Source organism: Leptosomus discolor, chromosome 13 (genome assembly GCF_034619465.1).
Source record: "Leptosomus discolor isolate bLepDis1 chromosome 13, bLepDis1.hap2, whole genome shotgun sequence".
NCBI lineage: Eukaryota > Metazoa > Chordata > Aves > Leptosomiformes > Leptosomidae > Leptosomus > Leptosomus discolor.
In genome coordinates this window covers 3,647,326-3,669,285 of record NC_141403.1, presented here as the reverse complement: position 1 = coordinate 3,669,285, position 21,960 = coordinate 3,647,326, and the positions used below count along the sequence as shown (strand labels likewise).

The 21,960-nt window shown below is 38.4% G+C and overlaps 1 protein-coding gene across 1 annotated transcript in view; it reads right to left on the bottom strand.

Annotated features, from left to right (window-relative positions):
* Positions 1 to 21,960, bottom strand: part of ASXL3 (ASXL transcriptional regulator 3) — a 98,679-nt gene that overhangs the window by 56,667 nt on the left and 20,052 nt on the right. Inside the window, exons 3-4 of the mRNA XM_086472722.1 lie at positions 9,580 to 9,688; positions 8,118 to 8,229 (exon numbers count right to left, since the gene is read on the bottom strand). Of these exons, the coding sequence (XP_086328848.1) occupies positions 8,118 to 8,229; positions 9,580 to 9,688 (221 nt within the window). The remainder of the gene's footprint in view (positions 1 to 8,117; positions 8,230 to 9,579; positions 9,689 to 21,960) is intronic.

Genomic DNA, 21,960 nt, shown 5'->3' with positions numbered 1-21,960 from the left:
TTTTGTCACAAGATTTACAACTGATATTTGCTACCTCTTTTCCCCTTATACTTGATGGGTTTGTCAAAATACACAAAGAAGCTGCAACACAAAACGGGTTCTGAGTTTACAGCATCACCTGGTTTGGATCAATCTTTTCCACAAGATGAGCAAAGCTTACTATCAAAAAAGATGACTTAAAGGGGCAGCAGTTTCAGCAGAAAACAAACAATAGCTGGTCTACGTAATTGAAATCACTGCAATAGCTAAGCTCCTGAGACAAAGAACACCTACACCAAAATAAAAACCTGACATTTCAAATTATCCAGCTTTTGTCTTTTCTTTAAAAGAGAATTTTCTTACTGTTTTCTGAAAAAGCCCGAGTCAAACAACTGAAGAAAAACCCAGAAATAGTGTGAGCACACAAACCCCGGAGTTAAGGAAAGAAGAACAGAACAAATTTAACAATACCTGAAGAAGGGAAACTGTTATATACTTAACTGTCCATCCCACGACAGGATCCAACATGACCTGCCATGCAAAACCTACTCCTGTTCTCCGGCACGACTGCAACTCCTATTAGCATCTTGTTCAAATGTGACATTCTGATTTTCATTACTCTCATCTAGGACATTACTCAAGTCTCCCCTAGCTATTTTGGTGATAAAGTTCGTCCTGGAGAGGTTTGGCAATGCTGACTGATGATGCACAACCCTACACCCATTAATGTCAAAGTCACGATACAGCACGGGAATAAAAGTAAACATAGCTCTATATTCATTTTGAGCTTTAATTTTGAGCTTTAATTCATTTTTCTTTTACCAATAAACCTGGAAATCTTGACAGGGTCTATTAGAGGCCATACTTCTTATTTCTAGCATGACTTCAATTTTACATAAAAATATTATCACTGTATGGGTTTATTTTGCTTCTGTTTCTTTAATGCATTGACAACAAAGTCAAACCAAGGAACAAGGATTGTTCTAATGGGTGAAGCAACTGGAACTGAAACCCACTGAAACAATAAATAGCTTTCCATCGCTGTAATCTCTTCTGTAGGTGCAGAAGGAATACCTCACTCCAGGCTGGTTCCGTTTAGTGCAACCCAAACCTAGTTCCTTTGGAGTTTTGAAAAAGAAACTTTTTCCTGTTGTCTAGGATCAAAGAAATAGATACGTGAGGCTGAAATCCGCTGCCTAAAAACTTCAAAATTACGCGGTGATTAAACAAAGTCAGCTTCAGTTATCATAAAATAATTACACATTATAAATATCTTCCTTCATAGGTCTAGCAGCTTATATAATAAGAAGCTTTTTTAAAATATTGTTTTCCATCTTTTAATTAAATTTCCATTTCCGTTTAAAACCAGCTTGATACAAATCAGGGCTATAAACCCAACATCTAGTAAATAAAATATGTCATTGCCTGTTTTCCAAAAGTAGAAGATACAAACATAAAAAATCTAAATACATTTAATTTGTATAATTGCTTAATAATTTATACAGCCTATTCACTTTATTAGCAAAAACTAATACTAAAGTTGATATACAGTCTTTACTCAGAGGCTAATCAAGACATTAATTAATTTGAATTGACTTTTCTGTAGGAAATGGAATACAAATATGAGACAAGGAATAAAGTTATTCTTTAAAACATATTTAAATCACTCTGTGCCAAAATCTCACTATACTACAATTTCTGTAGACCACAGAAAACAGTATTTATTCATTTGTTCATTTATATGGAGAAAGTCCAACTGCTTTTCCCTGAATGGGTCAGAAGGAAAAAAAAACAAAGGGAAAATAGGACAGAAAAATATGTAAGTGTTTGAAATGAACATTGACGATCCCAGTGAAAAAAACAATGCCTTAAGAACAGAGCAGGCATTTCTGCTACAGAAACCAAGAACGCAGTAAAAGAAAATCAAATTCAAGAAGAGCCAGTGGTCTTTGTACACACATACAACTTTGGAAAGCTGCAACTACTTTGTCCACAAGCACTGAAGACGCATGAATATTATCAGATCTACATTTGCTTGAAAAGCTTTATCAGAAAAGAATGCTAAAAATCAACTGGGTGCTGGGGAGGAAAAAAAGAACCCTGAAAGAATGTGACAGATGAAGGAAAAATATTTGGGTAGCAAATAAAGAGGATTCACCATTATTGCTTCAGCAGAAGAAGTGAACAAGAGCAGTTTTAAGCTTACAGGAGGCATTTCCATTTCGTGGAGAATAATTAGGCTCCATTCTTTAAATCAGCTTCTTCAAGGGCCAGGACTGAGCGAAGGAATAAAGCAAAAAGCAACTATTAAGCCATAAACTGTTAGGTTATGAGCCGGAAGAGCAGCTGGGTTTCTGAAGATAAGACCTCCTTAGTGAGTGTTCAGAGAGTGTTAACATGAATGATAGAATTAGAATTACTTAGCGAAAAGAGCACGTTAAAAATGTTTTTGACAACCTCCTTTTAAAATAACTTCCTCTCTTCCATTTTTCCAAGACCAGTTTTGGTAGCTGTTACGAAAGGCTATCATTTATAAAAATCAGCAATGCTACCAGTTAATTTCAAATTTTATAGGCTATCTCTGTAATTTTTTATTACCTTTTACCTTCCACACCCAAGAAATATGACACCTACATAAAACATGTCAGAAGACATGTTTCTTCAAAGACGTAATTTTTAAAGGAATACAACTTAAAATTATTCTGTCTCACTGCCACTGAAAGTTATTAGGAATAATTATTAACAGATTTACGTAACTAGATGGATAGAAAAATTCCTGGAGTGCTTTAAGGGCCTTATTTTCCCAAAATAAATAGGACAGTTAATTCTGACTTCAGATAGACCATACTGATTTAAAATCAAACCAGTAAAATCAACGGCAGTTCACTTCCTTCTTTGTTACAGAAACCACAGCAGATGAGAAGGATTGTTTACTAATGGCCACACTACAAAACACAAATTAACATTGCTACCATACGCCAAAGACTAGAGTCTACCTCAAGCATAAAATGTATGCACACACTCTGGAGGTACGAAACTTCACAGAGAACTCCCTCAGGAAAATGTATACACCAAATCCCCCTCTAAAATATCCATAAAATTCAGTATTTTCTTTGGGTGACACAGATCTATACTTGTATTGACATAAATGGTCACGCTTTGCCAACACAGACGTATCAAGCAAGTCACCTCCATCACTCTTCGATCTCTAGAGCCCGACTTGCAAAATCTAAACAATTCAGAACTTGACCACTGCCATCAGCTCTTGAAAATTAAAACCAGTTTGGGAGTTAGTTAATTGCAAAGTTCGCCAAAGCAAGCAAAAACAGATGCATATATCAAGGGCACTGCTGTGACTGCAATATTCTTTTTGAAAAGCAATACTAGCACTATGAAATGAGAACTAATATTGGATAGTATTTTTTGGAAAAAGACATCAAATACACATCATCTTGGTAGCTTGCACTGAATCACATTATATTCTCGGCATGCTTTTGAGCCCAAACATTTCACAAAGCTTTGAAAACTGTGAATCCTTATTCCAAAGGAAGTCAACATTTTCCACTAAAAATATACAGCCTGTCATCACTAAGTCACCAATTTTTTAGGCCTCATTAACTCTACTGCACAGCAAAAAACACAGATGAGAAAGATCTCTCCCTCAAGCTCCACAGTATCTGCTCTCATTCTTATGACTCCCCTCCAGTGGCAATGAAACAAACAGAAGTTAAACTCGATCCTGTGTACGGTATTTTTATTTTATAGCTACTTGCACGGAGATGAAAAAAAAACTCCCACCAAAACAAAGTGAAAAAATGTCTTTCTGATGTGTCATCTAAACCTCTGTATGTTCGAGCTGCTTTTTCGTTACCCCCCTTCTGCTTTCAGAGGGGCCTGTCCCACATCCAGACGTTGCCATGTTCAATGGATGTATTTAGCAGAATCATCCAATATTATTCCCAAAAGACAAGATGCTAAGGACAACAGGTTTCCCTGAATTGCCAGAAATTCTGTTCCTGGAAAGGAACTGAACATCTAAATGTGGACTCAGGTTTCAAACAATGGTGAATATTCATTCCTCACTACAGGAGTTATCCTGGTGGCTTCCTAGTCCAAAAAGCACAAGGTGTTCAAGAGCACAGTCACCAAAGAGACAAATTTCAGGATTCAGCTTGAATCTGATCCTCTATCGTCCATCATCTCATCTACTATCTCTAAGAAAACTGCTGAATAAATTAATTCTGCCGATTCATGTTCGCAGTTAAAGAACTTATAGTTTAGGAAGTGCTGAAAACCGAAGTGTCTCAAGAGGAGAAACATATTTGGGCAAACATCAGAACCTACATTTGGGCTGGGTTGTGGAGGGCCACCACACTCCTGTTGGAACTGCTCCCTCCTCCACAGTTACATCATTGTGCATTCCATTGGCTTGCACGAAGACAATTTTTAATCAACTGCGCTCCGTGGCTGATGGATTAGCCCCGGCTTCAGAAACCCTAGGGACAAATGCTTTTTGAGAACAGAACATCCTATTGATGGGCAAAAGGATATTATAGTCATCATTTTCCCAGGCAACGGTAATTGGGATTTTAATTCTTTTACTGACTGCAACTTTACATGCTGCCCCTCTATTTGAGGGAAATGGAATTTATAAAAAGATACGAGACTGCTAGAGAGCTTCTATAGAAATCCCATTCCAAACAAAAATCAACTGCAGTGTAAAGATTTTCTTTAACATATGCCTTTGGAGACTGTGGGGAAAGAAAGCTTTCTCTCACATCTGAAAAATATTGAGGTGTGACTATTCCAGTTGTCAGTTTAGCAATACTGATGTGGAGTAACAGCTTTCACCAAGTCATGTGTTTATAACTGTGAGGAGTTTTTATATTATTATGCTAATAAAATTGTTCTGTAGTCTGCACTTATACTGGGAAAAATATGCCTGCTGGGGAATAATGTGACTCTGCTCTGTTTGAGTGTCAGCTGGTACTTTTTACTCCAAAAGCTGAAGACTATCATCTAAAAGCCCACAAATGGACTGACGCCGTTGCTTAGGGTTTCACCCTCTGCTTCCAGCTAAGTTTAAAGCAGCACTTTTTAAACTCTTGCTGAACAATTTCTGATTACTGTCAGAACTGAGGCTTCTGGACTCTACCACAGTGGAAACAAGAGCAAATAAAAAATGCAATCAATTGGGCAATTAAGAATACAACGTGCAAATAACGTCCATCTTCATATGTATCACAGATACTAAGGCCAAAAGGAGACATTCTACCTATTGACCTTTTCTAAAACACAAGTCAGAGAATTTCTAAAAGCTTTTTTTCTATACTGAATCAAATATCAAATGTTATTTTTATGCCACAGAACAGTTCCCCAGACACAAAAAAAATATCCCAGCTTTAGTTTGAAAAGTTTTATTGATAGACACCTTGTTAGATCTGGTCTGCTAGATCACATTTTCTATAGAAATACCTTTTCTCAAATATTTACAACCAATCTAGTCACCACCTCATCTTTGACAAACTAACTAGACTGTCTCTATTAATTTTCCAGAGAAAAGGTGGTATTTGTTCACTCAGGAGTTCTTATATGTCTTTTCTAAATCCTTTCCTATTTGTCTTAATTCCTTCTTATAGCTATAATGAATGCAATACACTAGTAATCATTTAACTAGTGCTATACCCAAAGGAAACACTGTGCCTCTCTTCTTTGATCAGTACTACCAGAATCACAGTCCAAGAACTGCATTGGACTAAGCAAAAGCATCTCATTCACGTTCAATTCATTTTCTATTGTGATCCTTAAATGCTTTTCAGATTTACTGATTTATTGAATATGTGTTTCTACTGCACAAATGTAACCTTTTTTCTTCACTTTGAAGTCTAAAAAAAATTCACGCTGTTCAACTGTAATCATTTACAAGGCAATCAAGAGAGGTCTCAACATCATTACTATTATCAGTAAATTTATTATCAGTAAATTTAATCAAGAAGAATTTCATGCTTTTCAAAAAGTATTGACAAAAATATTGAATGAAGAGTGGTCAAGTCAAGAGAAGAGCAAAAATACTGCTGTGCATGGTGATTCCTACACCCTTGCAGATCTAATAATTCGTAATTTGCAATCCACTTAAAACTGGCTGCATTTCCCAGGCATGCTCCTGTTTTTAAGCCTAGCATTCTATACTGTGAATGAAATCACTTACAGAATTCTACATATATACCAACAGATAGTTTTAACAACAAAACTTTCTGTCTCAAGAAAAGCTATTATCGTACATGTTTGACAAAACTATGTTCTGTATCAGCTGACTGATACAAGATATGCTGTCTTCAATTCCTTATTGATTCCATCCAGCACTGGCCTTGCTAGATGCAATATAGGCTCACTACTGCCGTTCCATTTACCCTTTTCAAATATATCCACTGCACGACATCAAAAAATTTAAAACGTCTTGTTTTCAAAAAGTTAAATATATCACAGTTTTCCAAGATTTGTTAAAGATGAAGCATGAGGGAAAGTTCTCAGCTTTAAAAACAATCTAGGTGTAATTTACTGCTCTACCCCAAATATTTCAAAGTGTTTAATTCTGGCAGCTGCTTTTTTATGTCACCACAAGTGCTAGAATTATTTTTATTACTGTAAACTGTGAAAATAGTATGCAGCCTCCCCCCAGTCAAAACCCAGCAATTTGCTACCTCTGGCATTCTGGCATCCTTATTTACATCCTACCACTCCTAAATCATTTGCCAGGTTTTTGCCATGATTTTTATTTGTTTATAACGAGTAACATCAAGTTTTTCTTTGCTACCTGTAACTGTATTTACACTGCTTTTCAGCACTGTATTCTTCCTGAGACTTAGGGAAGTGTACATCAACAAATCGTCTAAGTCTCAGACAGGAATTGTTGAAGGACTGCAAATATATATGTTCACTTACACACACAGCGTATACTACATAAGCATAAAACCACTGCACATGCAGAATCTGTTAACTTATAGACATAATATATCAAAGAAAATGAAGCAGCAGAGCCATTTAATAATTCTTGACTTTTGTTTTTCCACTGAGCTTCAAAACTTCACCACTAGATCCACAACAACTCGTAGTTCTGTTCCTCCCACCACTGAATATTTTGTGATTTTTTTCAACGCTGCCAGCAAGCAATACTGAAAGAGCAGCATTGGTTCTGTACAGATGCAGCGTGCAAGCTAAGTTGCTCAAAATCAACGCGGAAGCCTGTAGCAGAACAACAAGAGCTGAGCCTTTTCATGTCCTAGCTGTAAACAGGACACCCTCTCACCATATACGAAGTGAGTCAGAACAGTAGGCTGCAGTCCAGCAGGGGGACAGGTTGTGAGGGGACAGCAGAAGAGAAGAACTGATCAAGGAAAGGTTTATGTCAGAGGTCCTGGGAAGCTTGATTTTTGTATAAAGCGTTCGCTTTATAAGCACGACGTTAAGTGTGGTTTTAACAAGAAGAATATTAATTTCTATTACTTGCAAGTAATTTTAGGTGACTGAAGAACTGTGTTTTCTTAATGAGCAATTATTACCTCTCAAAAAGAACAGCGAATTCTAAGGCTGCCATTTTCAAGTTCTTGCAATGTTTCAGTTTGTCATTATCTCAGAGAAAAAAAAAAAAAAAGTACGGGATTTGATACTTCACCATGTCTTTAAGTCAACATGGCACCCAGGAGAATCTCTGCCTGAAATAAAAACAATACAAACCTTTGTCCTGTGCCCAGAACTCTACTGAGGGACCAACCCCACACGCCCACACCGAAACCAGTGAGATGTCTATCTGACAGCTGCAAGTCTGAAGCCTGGCAAGGCAAATTACTCTTTAGCCGAGGGGCCTAAAACAAAAAAATTGGAAGCCAAAAAATGACCCACTCAAAACACACCCAACAGCACTACTCATTGTCTTTTACAGACCTAAGTCAAATAAAGGCACTTGGTGTTGCTGATTTCTTTATGAGGCCAAAAAAAGAGAAGTCATCACTCAAAAATAGTTCCACTGAGTATAAAATATTGCTTACACTGTTTACAAATCACACCATGAAAACCTTAAGTAAATAACAGCTTTTCTTTTCCCCACATATGCCCTCTAATATTGAAATTAAAGCACCTACCACCATTTTCTTCTCCATTATTATTGTTTGTCTCAGCCATTTCAGTGCCATCTAACTCAGATTCACATCCTAAATCCAATGTTCCATCAGTAGGGCATGTTGATTCTTCTTTCTACAGGTAAAAAAGAAAAAGGAAACTAAAATTAACGAGAAAAAAATCAATCATGATTCTGCTGCATCTCCGAAAATAGATTACTGCAGTGTATTCTTATGCTTACATTTCATAAAACAGAATAAAATAAAATATGCTTTTAAGTTACTTCAGAGAAAAGCATAAAACCAGACCTTCACGAAACAACTTGCAAAGCAAAAGCAAAAAAGCTATTTTGTGAAGACACAGCATACTCTTTTTTAAAAAATGCCAAATAAATGCAAGATATTCCACTTTTTTTTTTTTTTTTTTTTTTTTTAAACAGAAACAGACTTGTTTGGCTGTTAAAAATCCTAGTTTTCCAGTTCAGTGTCCACAACGCTGCAGCAAAACACAAATCCTTTAATGTTTCTTTTCTGCCTCTGCCTGTTTCCTGAATTCAAATAGCTGAAGCAACCTGGAGCTCACAAGCATGGGAGTGATTGTGAATACCTGGATTTGTGCCAAGAATATCTCCCGATTTAAAGAAAACCAACAGCATTTGTTTTAGTAAATCAGAAAATAGAGCTTCTGAAAACTATTGCTTCAACCTCACATACAGAGTTTTTAGTTACCAGGAGCAGGCAAATTTATATAGTTTTGTATTTTTTAAACCCTTACCTCAAAGAAGTCTGTCATAAATTACAAAAGATCTTCCCCCCAGCCCAGATTTTTAATTGACCACATTTAGACTGCCAAACATAAAATCTCACTTTCTTGTTTCTCACCTCTGCCTCACATTCCTCCACTCCTATTGTGAAGCCCCTCTAAGTATCATCCTGTACAGCCACAAAAAATTTCCACTCACACAAACCATCATATACACACCAAAAAAGAAAATAAAGAGGAACAGGAATAGAAATAGCATAAAGGCAACATTCTACCACTGTAATTACAATCCTTCTCAAAAGCAATGATGCAACCTGTAAATTAAAAGCTGATTTATATTAGACTTGCAAATAATTTTGAACTATTCAAAAATCAAACATTAATACAGTTACTTAATGAGAAAGTCAGTGATCCTCTTGAGCTCACTGCTCATAAAACAAAGGCCTTTCTGTGAACAACCATGAAAAAGCAGCATTTTAGCTGAACTATATGTTTTTTATACCATATGCCAAATTCAAGAACATGTATATGCTTTCTAGGATAAAACATTCAATGTTTACTTTCATTATAAATCCTTTAAAAAGACATCTGAAAGCAGTTAGAAGGACTATCAGGTCATTTCCTCTCCAAAGAATCTAATCTGTTTACCTTTATGTCTATTGAGACATTCATAAAATGGATTAATAGTGCTATGTACTTTCCATATACAAAATTTAAACTTACTTTGAGAGCGTAGAGTCCCGACTTCCCAGGGATTTTGAAGAATGTTCCATCACCTACACGAGTGTTAGTATGAAGCATAGCATTCAGGCAAGCTAATGGAGAGGTTCCACTGAAAAATAAAATTGTGCAGTCCAAGATTGAGTGCCTCTGTAAAACTATTCCCTTGGTCTATTTTTTTTTTTAAACTCATGCTTGCCTGGCTTTTTTTTTTTTTTTTTTGGCTTTTTTTTTTTTTTTAATTCTCTCAACCCTGAAAACATCTACATTACAATAACAGGCCAGTTTCAAACTTAATCATATGCATCTGTCCCCTAGGCTCGAGGCAAAAAGTCTGTGAATTCTAATTATGCTTTTCTTCATACAGCAACCAGCTCCACATTCTAAGAGAACCAAAGTCCAAATATTTATGTGAAATTACTTTGTAAATAACACGATGAAGCCTCATTTTTAAAATGTTTCAGACAATGTGGCTGCTGCACATGAATGATCAAAACAGTACCAAGTTCAAGGGCAGCTGCATCCCATAGGATGAAAGGCAACAAAAGAATAATAAAGAGCCCAGGAAGAACCCATTTAAAATTAAAAGTGATATATAGTTAAGCCTTCTCCTGGCTCAACACGGTCAGCATGCATTACTGTACATAAATACAAGCACATGTGTACCTTCTATGAAGGTACTGTCTTTCCTAATTAGAGTTGGTTTAGAGATTAAGAGATTGGCGGACTCAAGGTAGTAATTGTTACACCACTGTGGAATGCATGTTAAGGGACTGCTTAAAAAGAAACACGATGCATTAAGAAAAAAGGAGCACTTGTACAGAAATGTCTGTGTAATATATGCACGTTTACATCAGAAAAAGAAAGCAAATGTTTCTACCCCCCCTACACTTAAACCATTCGATCTAAGAAATGGTGAGGAAGAAGGTAGTCAATTTTTTTTTCTTTAATTTTAATTTAATAATTAAAGTACAAGATTTATAGATGTACTATCACATCTTTGTCCCCATTTACTGACTAATGTACACAGTGTACTCAGGGACTGACTCTGAAACTGTGCTTCTTCCCTGGGGTCCCTAGCCTGCACGCACACTTATCTTTAGCCACGTAAATATATTCCACTTGGTTAAGTGGAACAATGCCTGTGCATTAAATTAAGTGTGTTGCTAAGTATTTCAGGATTAATTATATACTCAACTATAAAGCAGGAACAGGGCTTCAAAAGTCCATCAGAAACTACTGTACTTTATTATGCGATATTATAACACAACACTCAATCTTCGTTGAAAATTACATGACCAATACTTTTTTATAAATAAAACTGGATTGAAATCATCATCTTTCATATGATGATGCTTTCTATTGATTTCCATGGCTCTGTTACAACAAAATTAATCCTTACTGTACATTTATTAATTTAATGGAAAGATGGGTAGCGTAGTAATTGGTCTTCCAGTAAAAATTAAACTATAAAGTGTCCTCAGGATACTAAGTCCTGTCCAATATATTTTTTTTTTGCTATTGGCCACCTAATGGATTGCATTTCTACAACTAAAATCAAAAAGTAGAGGCAAAAATGCTGCTTGTTGATAAACACATCAGATATTTAACAGATATCTATTTTATGAGTATTCTTAATATGCAATATGAAAATTCTGACAAGTTCTTATGGTTTCCTTTTCCCTCTGCAAATAAAACTAATTCCACATCTGGTTTTGATATAATACTATATCAGAATACAAAACTAAATACGGTAGAAATATAACGATACTGCTAGCAGTAGCCCAGAAAACATTAAGAGATTTCACTGACTTTAATGATTACTTAAAACAGTTTTGGAATAAGTAGGATACTTCTCTTTACACATTTTCCTTATTGTATTAACGTTTGACAAGCAAAGACACAAAGCGTTTAATAGAGCAGTCACAGTTGCGTAATTTCTTCCATATGTTAACATACATAACACGAAGCAATTTTGACTCTTACAGTCTTGGATCTTTTTAGTGAAACCCTATCACAGAGTAAGACTTTCTCTGCAAGACAGAAAGAACTTGCTGACTCTGCAGTGGAAGACAATATATCAACAAGAAACAAAGCTCTGTGTGCATATACGCACGATTTGTATCCTTCTCCTATTCCGACGTAGATATTCTGCACTCCACATTTTTTAGATATCATTAACCAATTAAAACGATACAAGATGAATGAACCCAAAATAGAGGATTTGGCAATATCTCATGACCACTACTGTGCTCACAGCAGATATCTTAATCTTCAAAGTCTAGCCAACTGGCAAGTGGACAATAGAAACTACTCTCCGACTTGCAAAGAAATTGGTATCAGCTACTGAGCCAATAACTACTGTTGTGCTTGTTTCATACAGATATCTGCAATTCCTAAATAATTCAGCATGCAACCAAAGGGCCACATCCACCCTTCTTGAAAACTGGACTTGGGTATGTCTGTAACGAGCAGAAAACAAACCACATACACTTAAGTCACAAATGAAATAATAATCTGGACACTGCGGGGTGGGATTTATTTCCAGCTGGCAGCTCATACTGAAATTCCACGGTGTTCTTTATCACGGCTATTTTGACCCATATTAACCAATGACTTGCCTATTCTTCTGTCAGCACAAGCATCCTTAAAACACCGTCTTAAAATTCCCAAACATTACTCACGAGGGACGCTGGAAATGCTTGCAATACATGCTATCACAACACAAGGGACTGCGGTTAGGAAAGCCAGCAATCAAAGATCTCATGATGCAGACTGATGTCTGAATCACAAAGCAGTTTCTGAGGGATCCATACTACTTACTGTATGCTTTCTAAATTTTCCTACAGCCTGAGGACATATTCGTTCTGTTCAGAGCTGCTGGCATGTATTAATACAGCAGCCAAGGACTGCCCAATATAGGGCTGAGTATCTGAATATCAAAAATGGCACAGTTTGACCCAAGTTCTTGAAATGCTCCAAATCAGTTCAACTTTGATTCAGTCAAACCAAACTGGATACAACAATATTCTACTTTGTAACTTGATATCTGTGAATTTTTAGAGCCAGAACATATTTTAAACCAATATGCTGCAAGTTTTGTTGCCACAGTCTACATCCAAGGAATACGTTTACATTTACAGCCTTCAGATACAGAACTTTTATACTATTTATCACTTTTTGGGTGAGAATGCTTTAAACTACTGTGGTATTCTAAAAGTCATTCATACATGGGAGTCACCGTCTGTAGCATATGTCTTTAAGATTGATCATTTTCTGCTCCTATGTTTATTTTTTATATATATATATATATACACACACACATACACTTCTATACACACAAACAAGCAGTATACACACACCAGCATGGTTTCAAATAGATTTGAAAAATTAAAAGTTACTTACTTTCTGTAAAGGTGAATCGAAGTTACAACAACCAGCAACATAGGAAAGAGAAAAAAAATGACTAATTAGCCCTCCAATATAAAAGTTGTTAATACCATTTGATCATTTAAAAGGTATTTCAATGTTTCATAAATGCTCTTTCCCGGAATCGCTAGAAGTTGACAGTATTCAGCACACTCTTCCAAATATAACCCCAGAATTCCTGAACATTATCAAAGCAAGCTTCTCACCCCAACTCCCCCAGTCAACAATATTTCCAATATTTTGTGATTCTGGGCTCCCTCTACTGGTCATGCAGCCGGTGTCACCTAAATCGAAATGCCAGATAACAGTCGACACACAAAGCTCTGCAAAAACATGTAGGAGAAGTACAGATTTCAGCCACTTTCTCCCCTGCCACCCTCCCCCAAACACTACAAAAATCTGTAAAAACACTGCTTATTTTTACATTGTAAACTTCTCAAACACAGTTTTGACAGAAAACCCCTGAAAACTTCCATGGTTCTACTTTTAGTACTAATGGTCTTTGCTAGACTGCTTGCCAAGAGAAAAAAAAATATGATCTTGGCAAAAAAAAAGTTTTAAATATGGAAAATAAATTGACTAAAGCCAACCTGTCCAGACAATACAGTGTGTCAGACAGTGAAAGTTTCCTGACACCATGCAGAGGAGGCACCTCGGGTCCTGCAGCAGGCAGCCTTTCAGCCCCTCAGCACGCAGCCAGCCCCCTCCCAGAGCCGTCAAGGGCTCCTGCTATGTTCCCAAATCGAAGGACGACTTTGTAAGAGGAGCACTTAACTATCGTAAATGTGATCAGTATTTATTTCTTTGAAATCATCTGCTCATTTTATACAGATCCATAAATAGTCACAGGGGAGCAACAAGTTTTACTCACGGCTGGAAACTAAACCCAAAAGGCTTCAGAACTAATTTCTAGACCCGATACGAAGTCACGCAGAATAAAATACATTTATAACGTATGTAAGCTACACCAGTTTTGGAGTACATGACAGTGATAACACATACAGAAAATAAAACTTATGATGGAAGGCCGTAGAAAACACATTTGTGTGGTCCAGAAAACAGAAAAGTAGAAGAAAGAATAATTGTCATTTTCCAGAGAAATGTAAAAGTCTGTTGAAGTCAATGGAGATAAATGTTCTTTGTGGTCACTGGGGGAAGAAAAAGAAAGTTCACAGGTAGTCTAAAAGTGTGAATGCAGCTGTTCATGTTTTAAATAACACCAGAAGAGTGCAGGGAAGTTTGTAAAATGACCTTCATGAGAAGATCAAATACACACCAGTCCTGGCTGGTAAGTGGAACCTGTCCCAGTGTTCACATTTGTATTGAACGATCTCTTGAGCATGCGTCCAGCACTGAATCCCAGGATTCTTTATCTCTTTAATAAATCAAAATTTTATTTCAGCCTGAGGTTAACCATACACCTTAAGTATACTTTTCCAACATGTACAGCCGCCAGAAACGCTGGAGAATTGACTAGACGTCTAAACGTGCGCTGCTTGCTGAAGCGTTTCACGGAGCAACGCATGCAATACTGGAAGCCCAACGTGACAAAGCCAAAGCAGCAGCTTTCCCACAATCTTCAAGGAGCTGCGTGCCCACCGTCTTGTATCATGTACCATCAAAATGTCCTAACTCGTGTCAGAAGGCTGTAGCCATGACCTAGCTTGGGTGTGACACACAGAACCACCAGGAACCTACGCAGCAATACCAAGACAAGACGGCAGCTGTCCCGTATATCAAGAAGACAGACAAACTGCCGCTGACTGCGCTAGAGCGGCTCTCTCCCCACAGCCGTGTTTGACTGAGCTGGCACTGCTGCAGCAGCTGTTTGTGCTGGGGCCAAGGCAAGCTCTTCCAGCCTGGGCTCAGGAGGAAGAAGCAGGAGAAGTCCTGTGAACAGAAGACTGAAAAGAACCCCAGACCTTTTACTGTAGTCAAGTGGTACAGGCACAGGATCCTTCCCTTGGCACAGAGGGAAGTAGGGACCAGAGAGTAAATGGCTGAAAACAATGCTGATGAGTGCAAGATTTCCTGCCAACCATCCAAAAACTTTTCAGCAATAAAAGCTTCAGGTTAGTCTAAACAAATCAAATCACACAACGATGAAATCTCCACTGTCTTCCCTGGCTATTTTGTAGATTCCTACAGTGTGGTGGGTTGACCCCTTGCTGGTCACCAGGTGCCTATTAAAGCTGCTGCATCACTTCCCTCCTCAGCTGAGCAGAGGAGAGAAAACGTAACGAGAGGCTTGTGGGTCAAGATAAGGGCAAGGAGAGATCATTCACCAATTACCGTAATGGGCAAAACAGACTCGACCTGGGGAAATTAGTTTAATTTATTACCAATCAAATCAGAGTAGTGTAATGAGAAATAAAACCAAATCCTAAAGCACCTTTCCCCCAACCCTCCCTTCTTCTTGGGCTCAACTTCACTCCCCATTTCTCCACCTCCTCCCCTCCAGCAGCGCAGGGGGGCAGGGAATGGGGGATGCGGTTAGTTCATTACACCTCGGCTCTGCCGCTCCTTCCCTGCTCCAGCGTGGGGTCCCTCCCACAGGAGACAGTCCTCCACAAACTTCTCCAATAGTCCTTCCCACAGGTTGTAGTTCTTCACAAACTGCTCCAGCGTGGGTCTCCATGGGGCCACAAGTCCTGCCAGCAAATCTGCTCCAGAGTGGACTTCTGATGGCATTACAGATTCCTTTGGGCATCCAACTACTCCAGCATGGGGTCCTCCACGGGCTACAGGTGGATATCTGCTCCACTGTTAACCTCCACGGGCTGCAGGTGGATATCTGCTCCAAAGCTAACCTCCACGGGCTGCAGGGGCACAGCCTGCCTCACCATGGTCTTCACCATAGGCCGCAGGGGAATCTCTGCTCCGGCACCTGGAGCACCTCCTTCCGCTCCTCCTTCACCGACCTTGGTGTCTGCAGAGCTGTTTCTCTCACATTCTCACTCCTCTTTCCCACTGCTGTTGCACAGGGGGTCTTTCCCCCCCCTTCTTCAATACGTTCTCCCCGAGGCACTACCACCATCGCTGATGGGCTCGGCCTTGGCCAGCAGTGGGTCCATCTTGGAGCCGGCTGCCTTTGGCTCTGTCAGACACAGGGAAAGCTTCTAGCAGCTTCTCACAGAAGCCACCCCTGTAGCCCCACCACTACCAAAACCTGGCCGTGCAAACCCAGTACACACAGGAAGACTGCAAGCAGTGTATTTGCCGTCTCATCCAATGTTAAATACAGACCACATGTTCCAGGTAGAATTTCATTCAGAGTCATCCTTCTTTCAATACACAGCAAAGTCATGACTAAACATGTCAATCCAAACTAAACCTCTTTAAATTATCAAACAGAAAACTTGATTTGAACAATCAGTTTAAATCTTGCTTTTGAAATTTTTCCATTTATTTTCCTATTGCAAGCTTAATTTGTTCATTGCTTGCAATTATTAAAATACCTCAATCAGCAAATAAACAGAGCTTTAATGTAATATTACTTTTTGCTAATTGGGAGACTATAAATGTATTCAGCTATTACCTAACAACTTACAACGATTAATCTAAGTCGTATTTTCTGATGTTAAAATAACAATGACATCTTATTTACTAAATCATTACAAGTGTACCTATTTCTGTTAAGTCATTTTTGGAAAGAAACTGGAATTTCATTAAAAGATTGGCTTTTAAGTGCTGAATGAAAATACACTAGATATGTTGGATATAAAAGGGAAAAAAAAAGGAGACTTTTCAAAAGATTACATATCCAACAATTTATTGAACAGTAAACACATTATCTTTTAGTGCGTGGGTAGTAGGTAGCTAGGGAACCATCTACTACTTTTATATTAAGACCAGTGAAACTGTAGAGCTGGTAGATCTCAGCCTCTCACACAAAGCTTTTATTCACAAACTGGAACAAGAAAAAAGCATTTTACTTTTTGAACTTCCAGTCAGCTTCTTAATTTTAAAGGGACTACTAATGAGAACTACAGAAAATACTCTTGATACCTACAGTTGATGTGACTGTCAAAACTATTTATGTTCAGAAGTCTTAAACACTTAAATAATAAATAAAGTCATAATAAATAAAGTCTTAAGCCTTAAACAGTTGTTTGCTAGTTGTTTTATAGGAATTGAAGGGCATACAGGTAGAATACTATTTATACAGTTTGAATAAACTAATCTTCAGGTTTATTCCTAATGTAAGCTCTCCCAATTGCATCTTTAAATTTATTTTAAAAGATTAAAAGAAATTTCTGAAAAGAAATGCATATTTGTTTTAAGTTTATTTTTAACCAATTTTATCCACATTAGCCAAAACTAACATCAATTTTGTTCTCATTTGGGCAGCACCCTAAAGAAAACTCTTACATCTCTGGTCCTACACATGCTTCACACGTGGCACCTGACTTTCAGCCTTCAAATACCACAAACACAGCTACTATCCTTGAGCAGGGCAAGTAAGCCAGGAACCTCACAGCTATCAGGCAACAAAACAGACTAGTGGAGCTGATTTGACCGTAGTCTCACAGACAGCAAAGAAACCCCAGAAGATGATATGGAAAGAGACCCATTGCATGTATTTCTGACATCGCTTCATACTCAAGCCTCATGTAGATTTCTTGGTTTTCTACACCACATGAAGACAAAAGCAAGAATATTACTAGTATGACAGAAAAAACAAGGACCAGTACAGACATGCCAAAACATTACACATCTGTCATAGATACCTTGCATCTGTCTCGCAAGCCAGCAGAAGTTACCTATCAGCTCTCGCTGGAGTTCACCAAAGCAGTGAAACCCAAATATCTAATGTAGAAGAATGTAGCAACGAGCTTGAACCTTGCCCTTTGTAGCTTGTGAGGGAGTTACAGGCAGCTGGAATCACAGTTGACTAAAGTGTCTGGTACATGGCCAAGAAACTGAATCTTTTCATTGTCCAAATGTGAAATAATGCAGAGCAATACTAGACAGAAATTCAACCTGGATACTACATTCAAGCCAGGTATCATGAAAAGGGTTTTTTTTGCATTCCTTCGCAGGAAATCTCATTTACAAACTCACCTAGTCTGGTTACACAGTTTGAATTCCCCAAACCTGGGATCAGGGAAGGAGAGAATCAGGAAAGCGAAGCTGCTTTCACAGAACTAACAGGTGTCCTCGCTCTCTTACCAGGCCGCCTCCGAAGCATTAAAGAACGCTGTCTCTCCCTGGAGCAGTGGCAAGCAGCCACCCGGAGAGACACACAAAGATTATTCAAGTCTTCTGTGGAAGGATATAAATAACAAACAAATATTGGAGATGATGCCACTACCCTGAAGACCTATTTCTACCACTTCTAGGATCCTCCTCCATGAGCCAGTCTCCCTCTGGGCCTTTTGTACATCTACATACAGCCACTGTGTGCAGTGATTACATGATATTAGCACACACAATAAAGCACACAGGGAATAAACCTCTAGCCACACACCATCATGTAAAAAACAAGGTAAAGAAGTGAATGAAACTGCTAGCTGAAGGCAAACATGACAAAAAGACAGAGGACCACGGTAAAAGGTTGTTTTGTCTCTTTGTTTAAGAGTTTGCCAGGCTGGTTCCGTTCACCCACAGTCAGTCACAAATGACTGACAGCACAATCTAAAGTGATACTTCGGTTTCCTGGTAAAGCAAAGCTCTCATGCATGACTACCCAAAAAATTTTTATTCTAATTCCCTCTCACTAGCTAAGAGTTTGGCTTACTTTTGCAAATGATGGCATCGACTTTGGGGGTATTTGCCTCTTAGCTGTACTGCAGCACCAAGGTATATCTGATCTTTCTTTTTACCTCAGAGGTAAAGTCTACTGAAAACGCATCGGATCTGCCCTCTGCTCTGTACAATGGCCTTTGACATGACATTTCAATCAAGTTCAGCATTTCCACCCTCACCTTCAGAGCACTCTGTGGTCTGAGGCCAGGGTATATGAAGTTCTGGTACCCTACAACACTGATTCTCTTTTTGATATGCAGAGCAAAGAGCATCGCATCTCCTGGTGCTGGCAGCCCGGGAAAACTTCTGATGGTGTCAAACCTGGTGACAATAGTGACAGCAATGTTCCAGAAAAAAACCCAAATGGAGTTCACCTGTGGTGAAACCAGAGCTTTATTGGCAACTTATCTAAAACAATAAAATGAAAAGCCCCGGGAACAAAAGTTCATTGCAAATTTCAGTACTCCTTAAGCCAGTGAGGCTTTTGGGTTTTGAGTTTCGCTTGTTTGTTCAAAAAACATTTTCTCTCACAAGAAAGCCTTTGCATACAGAAGTTTCAGAACCTGTTTAAAATTTAAAAGTATTCCTGAATAGAATTTTACCGAGTTACTGCCATGGATTCCACACCCCACACCCCCCACGGATTTTCTTCCAAAACAATTTTTGAAGTAAAAATTTCCTGTGGAGATAGAAATCTACTCTAGGTTTATAATGTATTTAAAAACAAGATGCTAGCAGCATAGCAGGTAAATTTGAAAATAAAAAATAAAAAGCACACAAACACATCACACCAATGCCACAATATACCCGGCAGACAGAAGGATACAAACACGCTTTCCTGAAATTTAAATACCTCTACCCATTATATTTCGCTGACTACCCTTGCCCTTTGTCAGCCATGCCTCTGAGTAGGTCTCCCTGAATAGCTTATATGTTCTGGAAAGCATGCTTGAAACACCATGACACCTCTTTAAATGATATTCACATATGGCAATAAGTATTCCTTGAACAGAAAGGAAATGAGAATACAACTTTTATAGAGAATGTTTACACATTTCTGTGTTTCCTAGCACCTGGGCAAACCCCAGGTTTTTCTTCTTTGTGAAGAACAATCTCAAAGAAAGGATATGCAGCAAATGCATCTCTGTACTTTGAACCCTGACCATTTTGTTAGGTGCAGTACAAATATAACAAAAAAAGCAACGTTAACAAAAAAAAAAAAAAAAAAGAGGCATTTTGAATGTGTTTTTGAAAGACACAGGCAAAGATTAAAGAGTATCTTTTGAAATCATCCTAAAAGAAAAATGGTTCAGAAAGAAAATTATCCCAAAAGAACAAGAAATCAGCGTGCGTCAGAGATGGTCACGACAGCTATAGTGTGCTCTGGACTGAGAACACCCTCCTCATTCAACATTACTTGAAAGAAACCATTTGATTTCTTTATGTAACAAATTCTTATACTGGTCAAATAATACAGTTCTCTCTGCCGGCTACTTCTTATTCGAGAATATACGTTTTTCCTTTTCTCTTTTATTAAAATATTTCCTTTTAATAGTTTTAACTGATTTCATTAAAAAGCAGTAGTACATTTTTCACTTTCTACTCTAATACCAATGATCACCATGAAGGACAAAATTATAAAGAAAGGAGAAAAATGAATACCTGTCACGTGAAAAGAACTCTGGACTAGAGGTTAAAAAATGGCTTTCTTACAGAAACCATGGGTTTGATATACATGTCTTATTTTAGGATCAGATTTCACAGGCCCTGGTGGGTTTTAAATACATATGTTTAGAAAAATGAAGTAATGACTGTGCTACAATCAAAAATGTACTAAACCCAAGAAAAACATTGCCACAAAATGTGCAATGTATAAAATGAAAAAAAAACCAAAAACCAACCTCTCCACCCTTCCAAATATTCTTGGCTTCGAGCTGGGGGAAGCTTACTCCTCAAAAAAAAAAAAAAAAATTAAGGTGGAAAGTAAAGTGACTATGCTGAACAAGACATAGTCAGTAACCACCGAATGCCTTTGGCCCCTAAATTTAATCATCCTACACAAGGGACCTCTATGAAGTTATCGCAAGTTCTCTTGTTTAATTTGGCTTTCTAATTGGCCAGTCTCCACAACTTTCTCTGTAGTGCTTTAAGAATATCTTGTGTGTGTTATTGAGATGTCAGTGGTTAGTGAAATGTGAAATGCAAAATAAAAAATACACCCCACCCCCCTCCCAAAAACGTTATAGCTATTTTTAAGAACATTTAGGTCCACGAAGGTTCACACACTCATATAATCGTAGTCTAATTTACATTGGAAAGAACTTGCAGAAGTCATCTAGTCCAACCTTCTGCTCAAAGCAGGGCCACTTGGATCTGGGCCTTGTCCAGTCAAGCTTTGTGCAATCTCCAAGAATAGAGACTTCAAGGCCTCTCTGGACAACCTCCTCCTGCGCTTAACTGCTCTCACCGGGAAAATATTTTTCTTAGTATCAAATCAGAATTTTCCATGTTCCAATTTGTGTCTGTTGCTTCTCATTCTTTGCTTCTCATGCTGTCACTGTGCAACCTCCAAGAAAAGCCTGGCTCTGTTTTCTCTACACCCTCCCGTTACTGAGCTGTGGACTGCCATGGAATCCCTCTGAGCCTTCTCTTCTCCTGTGTGAACCAGCCCAAGTCTCTAAACCGTTCCTGATACATCATACGCTCTAGCCCCCAGCCAGCTTGGAGAACCTCCACTGGACTCACTCCGGTATATCAATCTCTTTCCTGTACTAGGGGACCCAAAACTGGCCACGGTAGTCCAGATGTGGTCTCACAAGTGCTGAACAGAGGGGAAGGATCAGTTCACTTGACCTGCTGGGCCACCCTCCTGCTAACACAGCTCAATATGGGCTTGGCCTTCTTCGCTGCTTTGTGCAAGGGCACACCGCTGGACTAACATCTGGTTTGTTAACTGTCAGGATTCTCAGGTTATTTTCTGCAAAGCTGCTTTCTTGCCTGTTAGCTCCCAACTTGTGCTGCTGCAGGGGTTACTATGTCCCAGAAGAAGGACATTGCTCTTGCCTTTGTTGAATTTCATGAGGTTCCTGTTAGCACCATTCTTTGCTGTTTTGATCCCTCTGAACAGCAGCTCAGTCTTCCAGTGTACCAACCACTCCCTCCAGTTGAGGACCATCTCCAAACTTGCTGAATGTGCACTGACCCACT